An 18428-nucleotide genomic window follows, 5' to 3' on the forward strand; every position below is an offset into this window, starting at 1 on the left:
AATAAAAAGAATTTTTCCAAACTAGAGAAGGGTCCATGAGAGCACAAACAATTCAAGAATAGTCACTTATGCTTGGCCATGAAATAGAGTACACCCTTTCTTCCGTTTTCCTCCCCAAATTGGAGATCTGCTGGAGAGAACTTAGGAAATTGTCAATAGTACAAATAATAGCGTGGGTTGTTGATCATGTGATGCTATGATTTTTCCCCAGGCACCACATCTGTTGGTGTTCAGATGGAGCAGGACACTAGTCATCCAACTAACAGAAAAGGTGTGTGTCAGAGGCCCTGCTTCCCTTCCCTTAAATCCCAGACCTCCCTAATTGCTCAGCATTTGAGAAAATTATTCTACTTGTGCATATATTTTTTTCCTATTACTTGGTTAATTGGAAGTAAGTGTGTTTGTTCTGCATTACCCACTAAATGGGAACATTGCTGTATTCCCAGTGCCTAGAACTCTGTTAAATTAGTAGATGCTCAATAATTGTTTGTTGAATGAATTTATTCTTTCTTTGTATTTCTTCTTAATACTTAGAACAAGACAGGGATCTTAGAAGACATGCCATTAACTATACTGAACAGTTACTCAGTTTGAGTGGGACAGTTGCACTGGGCCAGGGAAATGCCTGAGGCCTTCTGACTCCAGAGCCTATCCACTTAATTACAGGTGGAGTAGATTATTTTATGTGAGAGACCTACTGTACTATAGCTGGACGTAAATTAACTAGCTGTTTTCACAGAGTATATAGTACAGTGGTAAAGAGCATGACTTTGGAGTCTACAGGCCCTGAATTTAATTCCAGCATTGCCACATACTAATTGTGGGATCTTGAACAAATTTCCTAGCTCAAGTTTCCTCAAATAAAATGTGGATAAAGCTACCTACTTCTCAGGGTCATTGTGAGAAATATATAAGAGAATGTATATAAAGCAACTTTTATTATTATTTTTTCTGTTCTGCCTCCTTTTGCTGCTCCTAGCTTCATCTTCTGTTATATATTGTCTAGTCAGAAATTTGGTTCCTTAAGTAAAGATTGTGTGTATTCTTCAAACCTTATATTAATAACTCAGTAGAAAATGCATCCTCATATGTCCAAGAAGGGCTCAAATTATTTAGAAGTGCATTTGCATGAAAATTAACACATTTTCAAATGGTAAGAATAATCTTGAGACCTGAGTTTCAGCTTTTTTCTTCTTACCACACTCTGCATGAGCCATCAAATGACTGATGACTCTGGAGCAGGAGAGAGGAGAAGATGGAGGACCCACAGTAAAATCCACAAATGTAGTGAGGGGAAAAAACCCCAGATTTCTTTCACTAAGGGTAATTGACAGAGAACTTAACAGATTTCAATTTTCATAGGCTCAGTGACCTTCCAGACAGAAAGCACCTCACCATGGCACCCACATATGAGCACTTCATCCTCTTACCAGGCCATTCCTTCTGTGGCACTCTGAGTAAAAGACAAGAATAAGACATCTTCCTTCATACAACCTACTTGTGACACCTCTGCCCCCAGACTTGTTTGTCATAAAGAGGTCCCCTCTTATCTTTATCCTTCAGATCCTAGTTGAGATAGCACTTCCTCAAGGACACATTCCCCGGTTCCACAGACTAGGTCATGTGCTCTCATAGCATTTATTGGAGTATAATAATGTGTGGACTTGATGACTTAATGATTGTCCACACTGAAAGACTGTCAGTTCCAGGACAGTAGCGATCACATCTGTTTAGCCCATGTGGTATGCTCAGTGACTGACACATAGTAGGCACTTAGCTGTCTCTTTTGTGTGTGAATGAGACATTTGTTCATTGTAACTGTTGAATCATTGACTCCCCACTGTCCTAGGCCCTTTAATTCTTTCCTAGCCCATCTGTCTGACTTTCCATTCATTGCTGTTCTGTCTACTTTGCCACTTCATTGTCATTTCCCAGATTCCTGAGGAGGACTTCTTCAAAGGTCCAATTTTCTCTCAGTTTTTTTACCTCAAAGAGCTAATTTATTTTACAGCTTCTTTGTCCTCTTTTGGGGTTGGCCTGGCAGCTGACCTTTCACCTGTGCTCAGTGCCATTACTCTGGCTGTTTTTCTAGGTATTTCTATTTGGATTTCCTATAATTAACTAAGATTCAATGTATTCAAATGTAATTATGTTAGTATGACAGAACCCCAGCTCAAATTCCCTTGAGTAAAAAAAGTAATTCAGGGGCTTATGCAGTTGGAAGAGACACTGAGGGAGCTCACAGAATAGGAAGAGGAGCTACAAAAAAATAGGGTCTCAGGGACTAGAACTAGGGATTAAGTGCCTATTGGTATTAATATCTGTCTATACATCTATCTCTTCTACCCTCTCTTGTGCCTAATCTCTTGCTTTTATCCACTTCTCATGGTATGCTGGCCAAATTCAGTAGCTTGAATTGGGCCCAATTATACACTTTCTCAGCATAGCAAATTGAAAGAACGTATGTTTGACACAGAATCCATATATTGATCCCAGGAATGACCCTGGCCCAACTTATCTCATGTGCTTACACCTTTGGCTCAGTCACAGTTGCCAAAGGGGACAAGATACCATGGTTGGCATGTATTGGGTCACAGGCCTGTCCTTGTTGGGGAGAGGGGCTTGATTGCAGTCTCACCAGTATGTCCTGAAATCTGGAGAAACAGTAGTTTCCCTGAGGAAGGGTTGCTCAGTAGACAAAAATAATATATGTCTACTACAGAACTCATCAGCTTCCTACAGATCAGCTTTTCCTTCTCACTTAACTATTTTTGCCAAAGGTAATCTATTCACTCATGTAAGAATCTCTTCCATGTCCAACCCATTGTATTTAATACCTATAGATTAATCAAAATGCAATCTTAATTAATAATCCTAATTAATAATCCTAAAAGGCTTACTGGCTTTCCATTGCATTCAAGAGAAACTTAAACATCTCAGATTTGCTATTGTAAAAAGTCTTCCACGGCCCATGCTGCCTTCCCATTCTCCCCATTCCTAATTCTGGCCAATTTTCCAGGGCTTCTCACCATTTCAGCCATATTCTTGCTTCTTTGCCTTTGCTTAAGCCATCCTTTTCCCCCTCCCACTTAAAATATCTTATTTGTTTATCAAAACTTCCCGTTTTCAAGGTTCAATAAATACCCTCCACCTGCATGGACCTCCTCTGACTGTTGCACTCATATTGATGATCTCTTCTCCCTTTTCAAAAACATTCGTTTTTACATTTAATCACATACTTGGTATTATAACAGATGAAAGGCCTTATTTTTACTCCAGACTATCAGACTCATTGTTTATATCCTTGTGCTGTTTTATCACTGTTTCACCTGTGTCTGATTTGTCTCCCTAACTAGATAATAAGCACCTAAGAAACCATGTCTTACACATCTCATTTATGCCCTAGCATCTAGTACAATAGTAAACATGTAGTGCCTATCAATAAGAACTTGTAAAATGTAAGCAAATTATATTTTATTAGCTTTATTAGCTTATTCCACTCCTGCTTAATCCCACTATGATTTCCTTTTGTCTTATATATCTTTCTGATATGTAAGATATTCAGAGCAGGGCCTCAGCACCTGCTTTCATAGACCAGGTACAGGGATATAATTAGAAAGACTATCCCTGTTGGAATGAGCTCTGATTTAGTTACCTCTGATTTAGTTCCAGCCAAAGAGGAGGGTAATGCTGTGCCTCTTTGTAGAGCAAAACTCTCCCCCAGCTATATTAATCTTCAAGCAAGTTCCCCACCAGCTACTTTCCTGAACATCCAGACAACAAAGCTGCCCTCAGGTAAGGATGTAGGGAGTGTTTCCCAAAGGGACTCAACAGAGGGAGGGGTTGCATGGAGGAGGTGGCCTGAGCTTTCTGCTATTGATCTAGTGCCAACTCTGTGTCAAGACACCTCTAGATTTTTCATTTGTAGCTTGTTGATTGTTCAGTTCTATTGATTTCATTTTCTTCCCAGTTCTACTAGTTTGTGTTGCTTCCTTGCTTATTGACATCTTTCTAGACTAGGCAGCAGTGAAATGAAACTCTTATTGCTTGTTAGTAATGTTAGTTAAAAGGGGGCCAGTTAAAAGGAAAGAGTAATTATTAGCTCAGTCTCAGTTTCTTTGAATTTCCATTATTCATCTTCCCCTGGGGAAGTCGTGGGTATTTGGACTCCCTATGGGGAGCCCAACAGGACACTAGACAGTTTTTGAGGACCTTAGAGTCCAACAAAGAAGTAAAGATGGGCTGGGCAAGGTGGCTTATGCCCGTAACTCTAGCACTCTGGGAGGCCAAGGCAGGAGGATTGCTTTGAGGACAGGAGTGCAAGACCAGCCTGAGCAAGAGTGAGACCTTGTCTCTACTAAAAGTAGAAATAATTAGCCAGGCATCATGATGAGTGCCTGTAGTCCTAGTTATTCGGGAGGCTGAGGCAGGAAGATCCCTTAAGTCCAGGAGTCTGAGATTGCAGTGAGCTATGATGATGCCACTGCACTCTAGCTGGGGTGACAGAGAGAGACTTTGTCTCAAAAAAAAATTAAAAATATTTAAAAAATTAAAAAAGAAGTCAAGATGAATAAATATACAAACAACAGATAATATAATTACCAAGGTTAACTGAGAGCTGGCTGTGTATAATGTAGTTGAAAACATCAGAAAAAATGCTGCAAGAGTGGTTGAAGTTAGACAACAGGAAGAACTTCAAGTCACTGCTAATGAGACACTATGTCAGGTAAGAGAAAGAGGCTAAGATAACCCCTGAGCTCTTGAAAGGGTAGTTAGGCCTCACTCCCAGGCCATTTTATTCATTCATCAAATATTTGTTGAATACTTATGTGCCAGGCACTCTTCTAGGTGCAGAGGATAAAGCAGTAAACTGATCAGACAAAAATCCTTGCTTGTCTTCCTGGAGCTTGTATTCTAGAAGGGGGACTTAGACAAAAATTAAAGAAGCAATTACAAAATATGCCATATGATCATAAATACAATGGGTAAAATACAACAAGGGAGAGGGGTATTGAGTTTCAGTGATCGGTTTCAGATTAAAACAGGATAGCCAGCTAGGCATCACTGAGAAGGTGATAGCTGAGCAGAGGTGTCTGGATTTGGTATGCCTGGAAGGATTAGAGGGGTCATTTTATTAGAGCTCTTCCAACCTCAGTACAATTATAAAATCTGTCTCCTTTGTCCCCTTGCACCTCCATTGCTCTTCCTTCAGGAGTTGGCCACAAGCCCAAGGAATGCCTAGGACTGCTAGAATGTATGTATGCCAATCTCCAGCTTCAGACTCAGCTCGCCCAACAACAGATGGCTATTTTGGAAAATTTGCAAGCATCCATGACACAACTGGCTCCTGAGAGGGAAAGTAAGAACTCTTCTCTTCCATCTTTATCTCATCATCTGTTGTTAAAACACCTGCCCCAGTTCAGTAAATGAATTGTGGAACAAAGTTATGGCGTGTTTTTTCCCTTTGTCTTCCCGGTGAGCCTTTGTTGGAATTTGGGTATACATATTCTAGGTATGGGTAGTTTACAAGTTCGTAGTAAGTGCTCATTGAGGGTAAAGCATCGTACAAGGCACTTGTGGTTACATATTACAGAAGGGACAGTTTTGTGGGATTTACTGTCTACCAAGGCAGATAAGGCAGATAATTCATTGAAAAATTTCGTGGTGTTCTGAGGTGGGATGGAGGTTAAGAGATAACATGGAAGTTACTAAGATACAACTGGATCAACCTTGGAATCTTGCTGAAGAAAGTGACCATATGATACCACTTGAGGAAGGGGAGGGATTGGGTGGCATGGACAGATGGTGTCATGTCCATAGTTCCCTGTCAATTGGGAATCTTGGACAAAGACCTAGAAAAAAAAGTCATCAGAAGTAAGGGGAAGAACTTTTTCCCCTTGCATGTAGGGTGTGAAGTAGAATGTAGAGGAGCTGAGGATAGGCAAGTCAGCTTTCCCTGCAGAATTATTCAGATAGCAAATTTTAGAAGCTCTGGAAAACCATTGACAGCTTTTGGATAGCAGTGAGACAAACATAAGAGAGTAGAAACACTATGGGCAAAACATTTTGGCGTGGAGGGAAAATGGAAGGTGATGGACCGACCTGAATAAAGTAATAATAGTAATCTGATGTGAAACTACCATCGTCTGGATAAAGGGGTTAGAAATGAAGATAGGCAATGGGTAAATCTGAGCTATATTTTAGAGAAGGATTAGTCTTGAGCTTGAAACACCAAGAGGCAGTGTCCTGAAATTTCTAAGTTGTGAAGTGAATTTAATGAGGGTTCAAGTTCAGCCATGTTTTCAGTGTTGGAGAAAACAACTCAGGTTGACTTAGCCATTTGGGATACATTAGGTCACCACTTTCTCTTACAGGTTTATTGGCAAATTAGTCTTTCTTTCCACAGAGGCCATATTTTTATGTGGAATGTGAAGATGAAAGGCAAGTTAGGCTTGAATACAGAGGTGAGGAAGAAGTGAGAAAGCAGTGATTGAGAAGAGAACTTCACATTGGCCTTCAACTCTCTGAAGGGATTTCCAGAGAGACCTCTTTATTCTGTACCATAAAGAGAACAGAACAAGAATAAGGCTGAAAGTGAAGCTTGAGGAATGGGAGCTTGGCATTTAGGAAGAAATTCTGGTTATCTAGGCTATTGCTTATAGAGGAAGAGAAGGAGGAAATTAAAATAATTTTATAATGGAAGAGGTCCCCATATTTGTGGATAAGTGTGGACCTAACTGTGCTTAGATGCAAAGGAAAGGTAAATTATATGTGGAAATTTCCGTTAGTCCCATTATCCCATCACTCTCATTAAAATGCAATTTTTTTTTTTTTTTTTTTTTTTTTTTTTTTTTTTTTGAGACAGAGTCTCACTTTGTTGTCCAGGCTAGAGTGAGTGCCGTGGCGTCCTAGCTCACAGCAACCTCAAACTCCTGGGCTCGAGTGATCCTTCTGCCTCAGCCTCCCGGGTAGCTGGGACTACAGGCATGCGCCACCATGCCCGGCTAATTTTTTATATATATATCAGTTGGCCAATTAATTTTTTTCTATTTATACTAGAGACGGGGTCTCGCTCTTGCTCAGGCTGGTTTTGAACTCCTGACCTTGAGCAATCCGCCCGCCTCGGCCTCCCAAGAGCTAGGATTACAGGCGTGAGCCACAGCGCCCGGCCTTTTTTTTTTTTTTTTTTTTTTTTTTTTTTTTTTTTTTATATTTTTACTTTTATCTTCCTTTTTAATTGTGAAAATAATACAAGCTGGTTATAAAAAATTTCCAACCGGGGGCCGGGCGCGGTGGCTCACGCCTGTAATCCTAGCTCTCTGGGAGGCCGAGGCAGGCGGATTGCTCGAAATGCAATTTTTGAATAAAATCTTAACTGGATCTCCTCTTCGCTTGGCTGGTGATCTTGTCATTCATACTTAAATCTCAGAAATCATACTTAATGGAATGATACTCCATGCTCATGGATAGGAAGACTCAATATTGTTAAGATGTTAGTACTTCCCAACTTGATCTATAGATTCAGTGCAATCCCAGTCAAAATCCTAGCAAGTACTTCGTGGATACTGACAAACTCATTCTAAAGTTTATGTGAGGGCCGGGAGTGGTGGCTCATGCCTATAATCCCAGCTCTTTGGGAGGCCAAGGTGGGAGGATTGCTTGAGGCCAGGAGTTCAAGGCTACAGTGAGCTATTAATTGTACCACTGTACCCCAGCCTCGGTGACAGTGAGAACCCTGTCTCTAAATAAAATAAAACAAAATAGTGTATACAGAAAGGCAAAAACCACACACTAGCCAACACAGTATTGGAGAAGAACAAAGTTGGAGGACTGACACTTCCCAACTTCAAGGCTTTAATATAATAAATAATAACATGATATAATACGATATAAAGCTACACTAATCAAGACAGTGTAGTATTCATAAAAGAATAGACATAGATCACTGGGACAGAATAGAGAGTCCAGAAAAAGACTCACACAAATACAACTGTTAACTGATCTTTTGATGAAGGAGCAAAGGCAATCCAGTGGAGAAAGGATAGTTTTTATTTTATTTTTTTTTTTTTTTTTTTTTTTTTTTTTTTTTTTTTTTTTATTTTTTTTTTATTTACTTCTAGTACTGGCTGAAGTTTTTATTTTCTTATCTTTTAATTTACTTTTTGAGACAGATTCACTGTCACCCAGGCTGGAGTGCAGTGGCATGATTATAAAAAAATAGCATAGTACAGTAGTTCCCAAAATGGGACCAGATATTCCTGGGTGTTCCTAAAACCTTTTTAGGGGATTCATGAGGTCAAAACAATTTTTGTAATAATACTAAAACATCATTTGCCCTCACTCTCCTTCGATCATGAGTATATAATGTTTTCCAGAAACTACATGGCATGTGATATCACAAGAGATTGGATGCAGAAGCAGATATGAGATTTCAGTATTTTCTAATAAGCCAGACATTAAAGAGATTTGTGAAAATATAAAATAATGCTATCACTAAATGTGTTTTATTTTGGATAATATAGTTTTTTTTTTAACTTTTTTCCTTGGCCAACTTAATCTTTTTTATTTTTTTCTTTTTCTTTTTTTAATTTTTTTTTTTTTTTTTTTTTTTTTTTTTTTTTTTTTTTTTTTTTTGAGACAGAGTCTCGCTTTGTTGTCCAGGCTAGAGTGAGTGCTGTGGCGTCAGCCTAGCTCACAGCAACCTCAAACTCCTGGGCTCGAGCGATCCTTCTGCCTCAGCCTCCCGAGTAGCTGGGACTACAGGCATGCGCCACCATGCCCGGCTAATTTTTTTTTTATATATATATCAATTGGCCAATTAATTTCTTTCTATAGTAGAGACGGGGTCTCGCTCTTGCTCAGGCTGGTTTTGAACTCCTGACCTTGAGCAATCCGCCCGCCTCGGCCTCCCAAGAGCTAGGATTACAGGCGTGAGCCACCGCGCCCGGCCTTTTTTTTAAATTTTTATTTGACTTTTTATCTTTTCAACTTTTTATAATGAGCTCATGACAACTTAATCTAATATCAAATTTTTTATTAAAAATATTTTATGTTGGCCGGGCATGGTGGCTCATGCCTGTAATCCTAGCATTCTGGGAGGCTGAGGCAGAAGGATCGCTCGAGCCCAGGAGTTTGAGGTTGCTGTGAGCTAGGCTGACGCCACAGCACTCACTCTAGCCTGGACAACAAAGCGAGACTCTGAGGCAGGCGGATTGCTCGAGGTCAGGAGTTCAAAACCAGCCTGAGTGAGACCCTGTCTCCACTAAAAATAGAAAGAAATTAATTGACCAACTAAAAATATATATACAAAAAATTAGCCGGGCATGGTGGCACATGCCTGTAGTCCCAGCTACTCAGGAGGCTGAGGCAGTAGGATTGCTTGAGCCCAGGAGATTGAGGTTGCTGTGAGCTAGGCTGATGCCACGGCACTCACTCTAGCCTGGGCAACAAAGTGAGACTCTGTTTCAAAAAAAAAAAAAAAAAAAATCTGAAGGTTTAAGATTCTCAGGTTCATGCATCCAAATGTCTCCTCCCAGGTCTTCTGGTCTTACTCTTCCTGTCAGAGTCCTGACTTTGATATAGGAGACCTGTTGACACTGTGCATTCAGTCTCCTTTGCAATTCTGCCACCTATCAATTAGATCCCATATCTGATTTTCGGTGCAGTCTGCCTTGCAAATGAGAAGAGAGTCTCATTAAACATTGCCATAGAGGCTCTGTGGCTTTCACATCATGCCTTGAGTTAATAGTAGGCTGACCTGAGCCTATAATTTTCTTTGTTTTCAAGACTTCCAAAGCAATTAACAAAGTCAGTAGATCCTTATAATTACCATTGTCCCTATGCCATTTAAGGGTCATAGCTATGATATTTCCCAACACTTGAACTTCTACCTCATTCTAATCCACCACTGGTGAGAATCTTAATTATTTGATGCTATCATACACCAGGAATTATCAGCAATGGAGTCTTACTTTGCCATCTGACTAAAGAGTGATCCAGTCCCAAAATCTCATCTTGAAGGTCTGGAACCACTTGCTTTTTTCAGATTCTCCCAAAAGCAAAGCCTGAGTCAAAGGTTTGCATGCACTAGTTTATTTGGGAATGCGACCAAGAGAGCAGGTATGCAGAACAAGGGGAGAGGCATAGAAAATAAGGGGATGATGATGTAAAGATGTGTTACTGAGTTGGCTACCACCATAGGTGACTGGTGTTTTATCCCACACGACCTTCTCTGGAGCTTTATGAAATGCATCTTAGAACCCCCAGCCAAGGAGAATGAAAAAGGGGAAATGTATCTATTGGCTCCTTTTTTTTTTCTTTTTTCTTTTAGCATATTATGGGGGTGCAAGTGTTAAGGTTACATATATTGCCCATTTCCCCCTCCCCCCTCTATTGGCTCCTGATCCTTGCTGGCAAGAGTGGTCCCACTATTGATAACTCTTCCATGTTTCCAGGTTGTACATGCATGAGTCTTTGTGGGTTCTTGCAAAGAAGCCTCAGGGCAGGTGATAGAAAGTATATAGTGTGGGCCAGGCATGGTGGCTCACACCTGTAATCCTAGCACTTTGGAAGGCTAAGGCAGGAGGATCGCCTGAGGCCAGGAGTTCAAGACCAGCCTGAGTAAGAACAAGACCATGTCTCTACAAAAATAAAGAAAAAAAATTACCTGGGCATGGTAGCACATGCCTGTAGTCCTAGCTACTTAGGAGGATTGCTTGAGCCCAGGATTTTGAGGCTATAGTGAGCTATGATTGATGACACCACTGCACTCTAGCCTCGGAGACAGAATAGGGCCTTATCTCAAAAAAAAAAAAAAAAGAAAAAAAGAAAAGAAAAGGGGGAAAAGAAAGTACATAGTGCAGATTCTAAGGTGAGACACAGTCAGGTTACACCTGCACTAAGCTGGTTCAAGTCTATGAAACTATCACCACAGCACTGGCTAGAAGAAAAGGTAAGGTCCAGAGAATTTACAGAATAGGTGTCTGTTATAATATATGATAGTGCCTTTGGGACATCCTCCTGACAGTGTTTCAGCAGGAATTACAAGGAAGGTTATGGAAGAGAGAAGATGGTTACTGTGCCCAGGCAGGATTCCTGGGCAGTGTCCTTCTCCTCCTGGTCTTCCCCTCTATGAGGCCAAGATGTCATTAATTACTGTTCCTCTTCCTTCTTACCTGAATGTGTTATCTTAGAAGTCCCAGGTTTTGCCACTCCTTCCTCTCAAGGTCCTGACTCCTTTTCCAGTTCTGGGGGCTTTCTAATTGCTCTGAGGCTGAGAGAAAGGCCTAGAGAAAAGCTCTGAGAGAAGCCTGGCTCTCTCCTTCTCTGCTGTGTCTCCTGGAGGAATCCATGACCCATGGTTGGAAACCCTGGGGTCCTCATAGCCTGCTAGCCTCAGCCAGAGCCTCCAGGGCCAGGTTCCCAAATAAGCCCTCTACTTTGGGCTCTCTCTGACATGGGGGTTTGGTTTTCCCATCCCATTATGGCTGACACATCGGTTTTTTGCCACTGTATGAAACCTTAGCCCAGGGACTGGACTACTCACTTCATCACCATTTTCAAGCTCACTCACCACCATTTTCTTCCCTGCTGAGCTGAGCCAACTCTCCTCTGGGCAGGTCCTTCTCTCCTTGCACTGAAGCCCAACTCTTGGTGATGGGATGAAAACCAAGGGAATATCAAGATATCACAGGTGAGGACCTCATTAACCAGACAGTAGGACCCAAAGGCCAGGCAGCAGATTTTCTGAGACAGGTTGGGGTAAGCCGGACTCAAGGACTGCTGCTTACTGCCAAAACTGAACACTTACTGAGAAAGTCTGAAGACAGGTAGTTTTGTTTTGTTTTGCTTTTTAAGGATGTATGACCCTGTAATAAAGAAGTGAAACCATTCTGTGATCTCAGGTTTGACTGGTTTGTCCTGTACACAGGTTGAGCCATGCATACATACTCTTGGTTAAGAGAGTAGGCAATTAGGGATTTTTGTTTCCCAGAGGTTCCTAGACTTTTAGAGCTAGAAAGGGCGTCACAGTTCCTCTAGATCTGTGGTTCTTAAACTTTAGCATGCATCAGAATCACCCAGAGGGCTTCTTAAAAAGCAGACCATTGGACCACGCTCTTAAAGTTTCTGACCCAGTAGAACTGGTATGGGGCCAAGGACTCTCTTTTCTAATAAGCTCCCAGGTGGGGGCGGGGGCTGCTGCTGCTACTCTAGGTTTGCCATCTGCAACTCTGGCTACATATTGAAATAGTCTGGAGAGATTAAAAAAAATACTGATGCTGAGACTCCACCCAAACCTGTTAAATCAAACTTACTGGGGGTGGGGCTAAGTCTTGGTATTTTTTCAAAGTAATTCCTCCCAACTCAGGTGATTCTAACACGCAGTCAGTGTTGAGGACACTGATCCAGAGTCTGCCAGGCCAGTGTGGTTCATTTGGGGGAGTGGGTGCTGTTATGTGGGGTCCCTCAGAATCATCAGCTGAGCTTTTTCAACATTTTCAACCCAGTGGTTCTGGTGAGTGTGCTTTAGGCCCCCTACCCTTCTGAGTCCATGGTTTTCCTGCCAGGAGTCACTGGCTCTCAGCCAGGGCAGCAGGTGTGGGTGAGAAGGCTCTTCCCATACCTGGACCCAGGTCAGATCCCCACAGCTTTCTCCAAGCTCTTGGTGAACCAATGCCATCATGAAGACAGGGACCAATTGTGTTCCCTGCTCCCATCTGAGGTCTTTCCAGATTAAGCAGCCCCAGTTCCTTTAACACCCTCCTATTGTTTTCATCCAAACCTGCCTCTCTGTTTATTGCCCATACTCAGATGTGGCACTACTGATTCCACAGCTCCCGGTATGTTCAGAGTTTGGAAGAAACGGAATTTGGAGGGGAGATTCAGAACCCTGGAGGCATATTCCAGGGAGCATCTTCCTGAAGACATTCTGTCTAGCGTCCATCCCCACCACTAGCCCTTTCTGAAAACAGGATCTTCTGGGATTTTTCATTTTCTAACATTTGTAAACCACTTAGTGGGAGTATGGTGTAGTGGGAGTATGGTATATGACACATTTAAAAAAAAAAGATTTAAAAAATTTTCATTAATAAGTTTAACATTAATGAAAAATCAGAGTTTATTTTACCCCCCCTTTTTTTTTGAGACAGAGTCTCACTGTTGCCCCGGTGAGACTGCAGTGGCGTCACCATAACTCACTACCACCTAAACTCCTGGGCTCAAGGGATCCTCCAGTCTCAGCCTCCCAAGTAGCTGTGACTTTTTCCCCTGTTCTTGACAGTTTTTTCCATTGTTGTATAACCAATACAGCATAGAACATAGCCTGGCACATAGCTGTCGCTCAATAAAGAGTTGCTGCATATTAAGATGACTAATAAAATTAAATATTTATAGATATTGACTGAATAAGTGGGAAGGATAATTGCTTACAAATTAACCTGGCTGAGAGGAAAGGAAGGTTTAGACGAAACAGAGAGCCAGCAAGGGAGCACAGCCCAGCCAAGGGTGTGAGGTGCACCTGTCTCCCCCCCCCCCCCCAGCTGCCTTAAGTGAAGGTGCTGGGAGATGGAGAGCGGTGTGTTGACTACACTCCGCCGCCAGATGGCGGGCTGCATCAAAGGTGGGTGGGCCTGGCCACGAAAGCGGGAGGAAAGGAACCTAGCAGGGAGGGGCAGGGTGGAGATCTGCGTAGGACTCCCAGCAACCCAGCAACGTCAGGGGATGCTTCACTTGGGTGGAGTTAAGGTTGCAACCTCTTTCAGCCAAATATTTCATTCAGGAATTGGGAGCAGGGACCATGCTATGCTCAGTATTGGGCGCGGTTGGGGGGTGAGGCGGTGTCACCCTCAAGGTGCCCCAGTCAAGGGAAAGGGGTGGCGGTATTATTCCCAATGGGGCGTCCTGTGCTCTAATTTGGGGGGAAATACAGCAAGAGGTCCAAAGGCAAGGGTTGTTTCCGAAGGGAATCGTACTTGAGGTGGGCCTTGAAGGCGGAGTCCTTTGTAGCAGAAGAAAGGGCATGCAGGTAGTAGTATGGACCCAAGTACAGAGCCTGGGGAGTGAATCTCTCAGCCTGGAGGGAGAAACGGGCTGATTTGAGATGGGCCTGCCCACAGGCTTCGGTGGGAAGAGGTTTGGTGGCTGGAGGTGGAAAGGTGGGGGGGGGCTGTGTGTGGCATGCGTCTGGGCAGCAAGGTAGGGGCGTGGAGGCTGACCTTGCTCTCCAGCTGCACCTGGACCATGGCTGGCTCTTCAGCATCTCTAGGAATGAGAGGTGGAAGGAATGTTCCAAAATGATCATGGAAGACCTGGGGACCTGATGGTGTGGTTCTGCCTCCCCCACCAGTTGCTTCATTCATTCATTCCACAGACATTCACTGGGCATCCACCTCCATCTGGCATTGCACTAAGCACAGACAGAGGTAAATCAGAGAGGGCTCCTACCCTCGAAGGGTTCTCAGTCTACCCAGAAAGAGATAAACACAATTCAGTTCATATTATGTAGTATTCATTACAATACTACATAATAAACTATAATAGTAACAGCTCTGTTCATTGTTTCTTCTATTCTGGATACTTTACACATGTCATCTTAGAGTCACAAACAACTGGTTGGCCCTGTATTGATATCCCCTTTGTGTGTGTGTGTAGTATCCTCTTTGAGCAAATAGAAAAATTGAGGCTCAGAGAGATTAAGTAGTTAGTTCAAGGTCATCTAGCTTGTTTGGGTAGAGCCCGGATTCAAATCCAGGTCTGTTTGGCCCCAAAACTGTGCTCTTTCCACTGTACCATAAGCTCCCACCTAAGGAGTCCACACTTGGGAAGAAGGCACAGGAATGGGTGTCGTGGACGATTCCCCAAGGGGGTGAGAAGACTTGGAGAACGAGTTGCAGGCAGGTAGAAAAGGGGGATTCCAAGCCAAGAGAAGGACATTAGAGGCCAGGTGCCCTGTGTTTTGGGAAAAGTAAATAACCTCACCTGTCCAGGAACCATCTAGTCCCTCAGCCCCTCAGCCCAGTGGTCTCCAAGGCAATAGGCTCACCCAGGTCTTTGGAAATCTTTTTACCTGGAATTGGCCCAGCAGAGGCAGGGCCTATCTTTCTTTCTTTTTTAAGAAAATTCTTTTAGAATTATTTTTATTTTTTAAAAATTTAAAAGGAAATTCAATTTGCTCTGAATATATACTCCCTTTTCTTTTTCTCTGAGAGAGGAACTGGCTGTTTCCCAGGCCTCCTCCTCTTCCTGATTCCTCACTCTCTCCACTCAGACTGGCTCTTTTCCCAAGAGCCACCAGGAGGGTCATTTATCTTCATAATTTCTATTTGGAAGTTACTTTCCTCTTTAGCCTCTGGTATATATGCCTCAAGGAACAGAAATATTTCCTGAGTATTTTCAGTTGCACTGCATCTTCCTGTGTTATAAGGATCTTTTAGGATCTGGGAAAGTTGTGGGAGATTTAAGCCTTTGCTACTTTACTCCCAAATTCACCACTAGGATTTAAAGATTTTAGGCTCATCACTCATGTATGTCAACTGCTCAGAAAATGTTTTCCTCGAACATTTCTGCTGACTATTCTTTACTGCTTTCATTTGTTCAGTAAGCAAGTTTATGAACAATGGTTTTGATAAATTCTAGCACTTTACCAATTCAAAAGCACTTCTTGGCTATGTTCCACATGATGGCAAGAAACACAAGCATGGCCGGGTGTGGTGGCTCATGCCTGTAACCCCAGCACTTTGGGAGGCCAAGGCAGGAGGATCATTTAAAGCTGGGAGTTCGAGGCTGCAGTGAGCTATGATTGCACCACTGCACTTCAACCAGGTTGACAAAGCAAGACCCTGCCTCTAAAAAACGAATAAGTAAATACAATTAATTAATTTAAAAAACCCACAAAAAACAGGCTGGGCACGGTGGCTCACCCCTGTAATCCTAGCACTCTGGGAGGCCGAGACAGGAGGATTGCTTGAGCTCAGGAGTTCGAGACCAGCCTGAGCAAGAGCGAGACCCCGTCTCTACTATAAATAGAAAGAAATTAGCCAAACAACTAAAAATAGAAAAAAATTAGCCGGGCACAGTGGGCATGCCTGTAGTCCCAGCTACCCCAGAAGGCTGAGGCAGGAGGATTGCTTGAGTCTGGGAGTCTGAAGTTGCTGTGAGCTAGGCTGACACTACGACACTCTAGCCCTGGCAACAGAGTGAGACTCTGTCTCAACAAACAAACAAACATACAAACAACACAGGCACCAAGCAGGTTGGTGCCCATGGAATTGGAATCCGCTAAGGAGTGTATAACAACTCACTTGACAAATTAGAAAAAATAAAAAACCACAGGCACCAGTGCACTACACTGTATTTTTCTTTTTCTTTTCTTTTTTTCAGCTGAACTGCAGATTCAAACACTGTATTTTTTATCCTTCTTTTTTTGCATCTGGTTTCTTTCAGAACTAGCTGTATTTCCCTTAGTCCGTTAGCTATTTGCTAAAACATCATCCATTTTTAAAAAAGGAAAAGAATTCCTTGACTCCTCATTCCCATACTGCTTCATTTCTCTGTTCCCCTTAGAGCACAACTCCTTAAAAAGATGATTAAGCTCTCTGTTTCCCTTTCTCTCATCCCATCCTCCCCTGAACTCATTTCCAAGAGGCTTTTATCATCACCAGCCCACGTTCATTCCAAGGTATCCAGATCCAGAATCTCGTCGAATCCAATGGACAGTTCTCAGTCCTCACTCTAAGTAGCTGATCATCCCCTTCTTGTAATATGTGTCCCAAGTGGGCTTCTGTGACCCCCATCCTCTCCTGGTTTTCCTCCTATCTCACAGGCTGCTGCTTCTCGGTCTCATTGGCTGGGCCTGTCTCTCTTCCTGATCTCTAAGTGTTGGGGTGCCCCCTCTTTTCTTATCTCTCTCTCTGCTCGCCTTTAAGTTCTCACCCAGTCTCATGACTAAATGCCAGCTCAACACAGATGACTCCCACATTTCTATCCCAGCCCAGACCTCTCTCTCCAACTCCAGACTCCTGTATCTGACTGTCCATCTCTATGTGGACATCTACTAGCCATCTCAAACTGTACATCTTGAAATGGAACTCCTGATGGCCCCCAGGCCTGCTCCTCTCACAGTACTCCCCAAGCTTGGCAATTGGCATCACCATTCCACCCATGGCTCAGGCTGAAACCCTGAGTACCACCTTTGACTCTTATATTAGCTCAGGCTGCCATAACAAAATACAGTCATGTGTCACTTAATGACAGGGATACATTCTGAGAAATGCATCATTAGGCGATTTTGTCATTGTGCTAACAGAGTTATTTACATAAACCAAGGTGGTATAGCCCACAACACACCTAGGCTGTATGGTATAGCCTATTGCTCCTAAGCTATAAACCTGTACAGCATGTTACTGTACTGAACCTTATAGGCAACTATAATACAAATTACAGATATCTAAACATAGAAAAGAGGACAGGTATGGTGGCTCATACCTGTAATCCTAGCACTTTGGGAGGCCAAGGTGAGAGGATTGCTTAAGGCTAGGAGTTTGAGACTAGCCTGGGCAACATAGCGAACCACCATCTTTACCAAAAAAAAAAAATTAGCGGGGCATGGAAGCATGAGCCTGTAGTTCCAGCTACTCCCAAGGCTGAGGCAGGAGGATCCCATGATCCCTTGCAGTTCAAGGTTGCAGTGAATGATGATTGCACCACTGCATTCCAGCATGGGTAACAGAGAGAGATCCTGTCTCTTAAAAAAAAAAAAAGATGGTACATCTGTATAGGGTGCTCACCATGAATAGAGTTTGCAGGACTGGAAGTTGATCTAGGTAAATTATTGAGTTAAGTGAATGAATGTGAAGTACATTACTATATAATACTTTATACTATATACTTTATAGACTTTATAAACACTGTACACTTAGGCTACACTAAATTTATTTTAAAACTTTTTACTTCTTCAATAATAAATTAACCTTAGCTTCCTGTAACATTTTTACTTTATAAACTTTAAAATTTTTTAAACTTTTTGGCTCTTTTCAAATAACACTTAGCTTAAAACACAAATACATTATATTGCTGTACAAAAATATTTTATTTCTTTATATCCTTTTCTATAAGCTTTTTTTCTTTTTTTTTTTCTTTTCTTTTTTTTTTTTTTTTTGAGACAGAGTCTCACTTTGTTGCCCAGGCTAGAGTGAGTGCCGTGGCGTCAGCCTAGCTCACAGCAACCTCAAACTCCTGGGCTCGAGTGATCCTTCTGCCTCAGCCTCCCAGGTAGCTGGGACTACAGGCATGCGCCACCATGCCCGGCTAATTTTTTATATATATATCAGTTGGCCAATTAATTTCTTTCTATTTATAGTAGAGACGGGGTCTCGCTCTTGCTCAGGCTGGTTTTGAACTCCTGACCTTGAGCAATCCGCCCGCCTCGGCCT

The 18428-nt window shown here is 42.4% G+C and overlaps 1 protein-coding gene across 5 annotated transcripts in view; it reads left to right on the top strand.

Annotated features, from left to right (window-relative positions):
* The window catches only part of LOC105873130 (ammonium transporter Rh type B), a 41112-nt gene that overhangs the window by 741 nt on the left and 21943 nt on the right, over nucleotides 1-18428 (top strand). For 4 of the 5 annotated variants that reach the window (XM_012767738.3, XM_012767739.3, XM_012767737.3 and 1 more), the window contains exons 2-4: nucleotides 212-271; nucleotides 3667-3795; nucleotides 5213-5443. In XM_012767738.3, coding sequence (XP_012623192.1) covers nucleotides 235-271; nucleotides 3667-3795; nucleotides 5213-5430 — 384 coding nt within the window. In that variant the 5' untranslated portion in view covers nucleotides 212-234 and the 3' untranslated portion in view covers nucleotides 5431-5443. Of the gene's footprint in view, nucleotides 1-211; nucleotides 272-3666; nucleotides 3796-5212; nucleotides 5444-18428 lie in introns of those variants that run through there. The other variant, XM_076000239.1, reaches the window with a different exon arrangement.

Source organism: Microcebus murinus, chromosome 2, assembly GCF_040939455.1.
Source record: "Microcebus murinus isolate Inina chromosome 2, M.murinus_Inina_mat1.0, whole genome shotgun sequence".
NCBI classification, from domain to species: Eukaryota; Metazoa; Chordata; class Mammalia; order Primates; family Cheirogaleidae; genus Microcebus; species Microcebus murinus.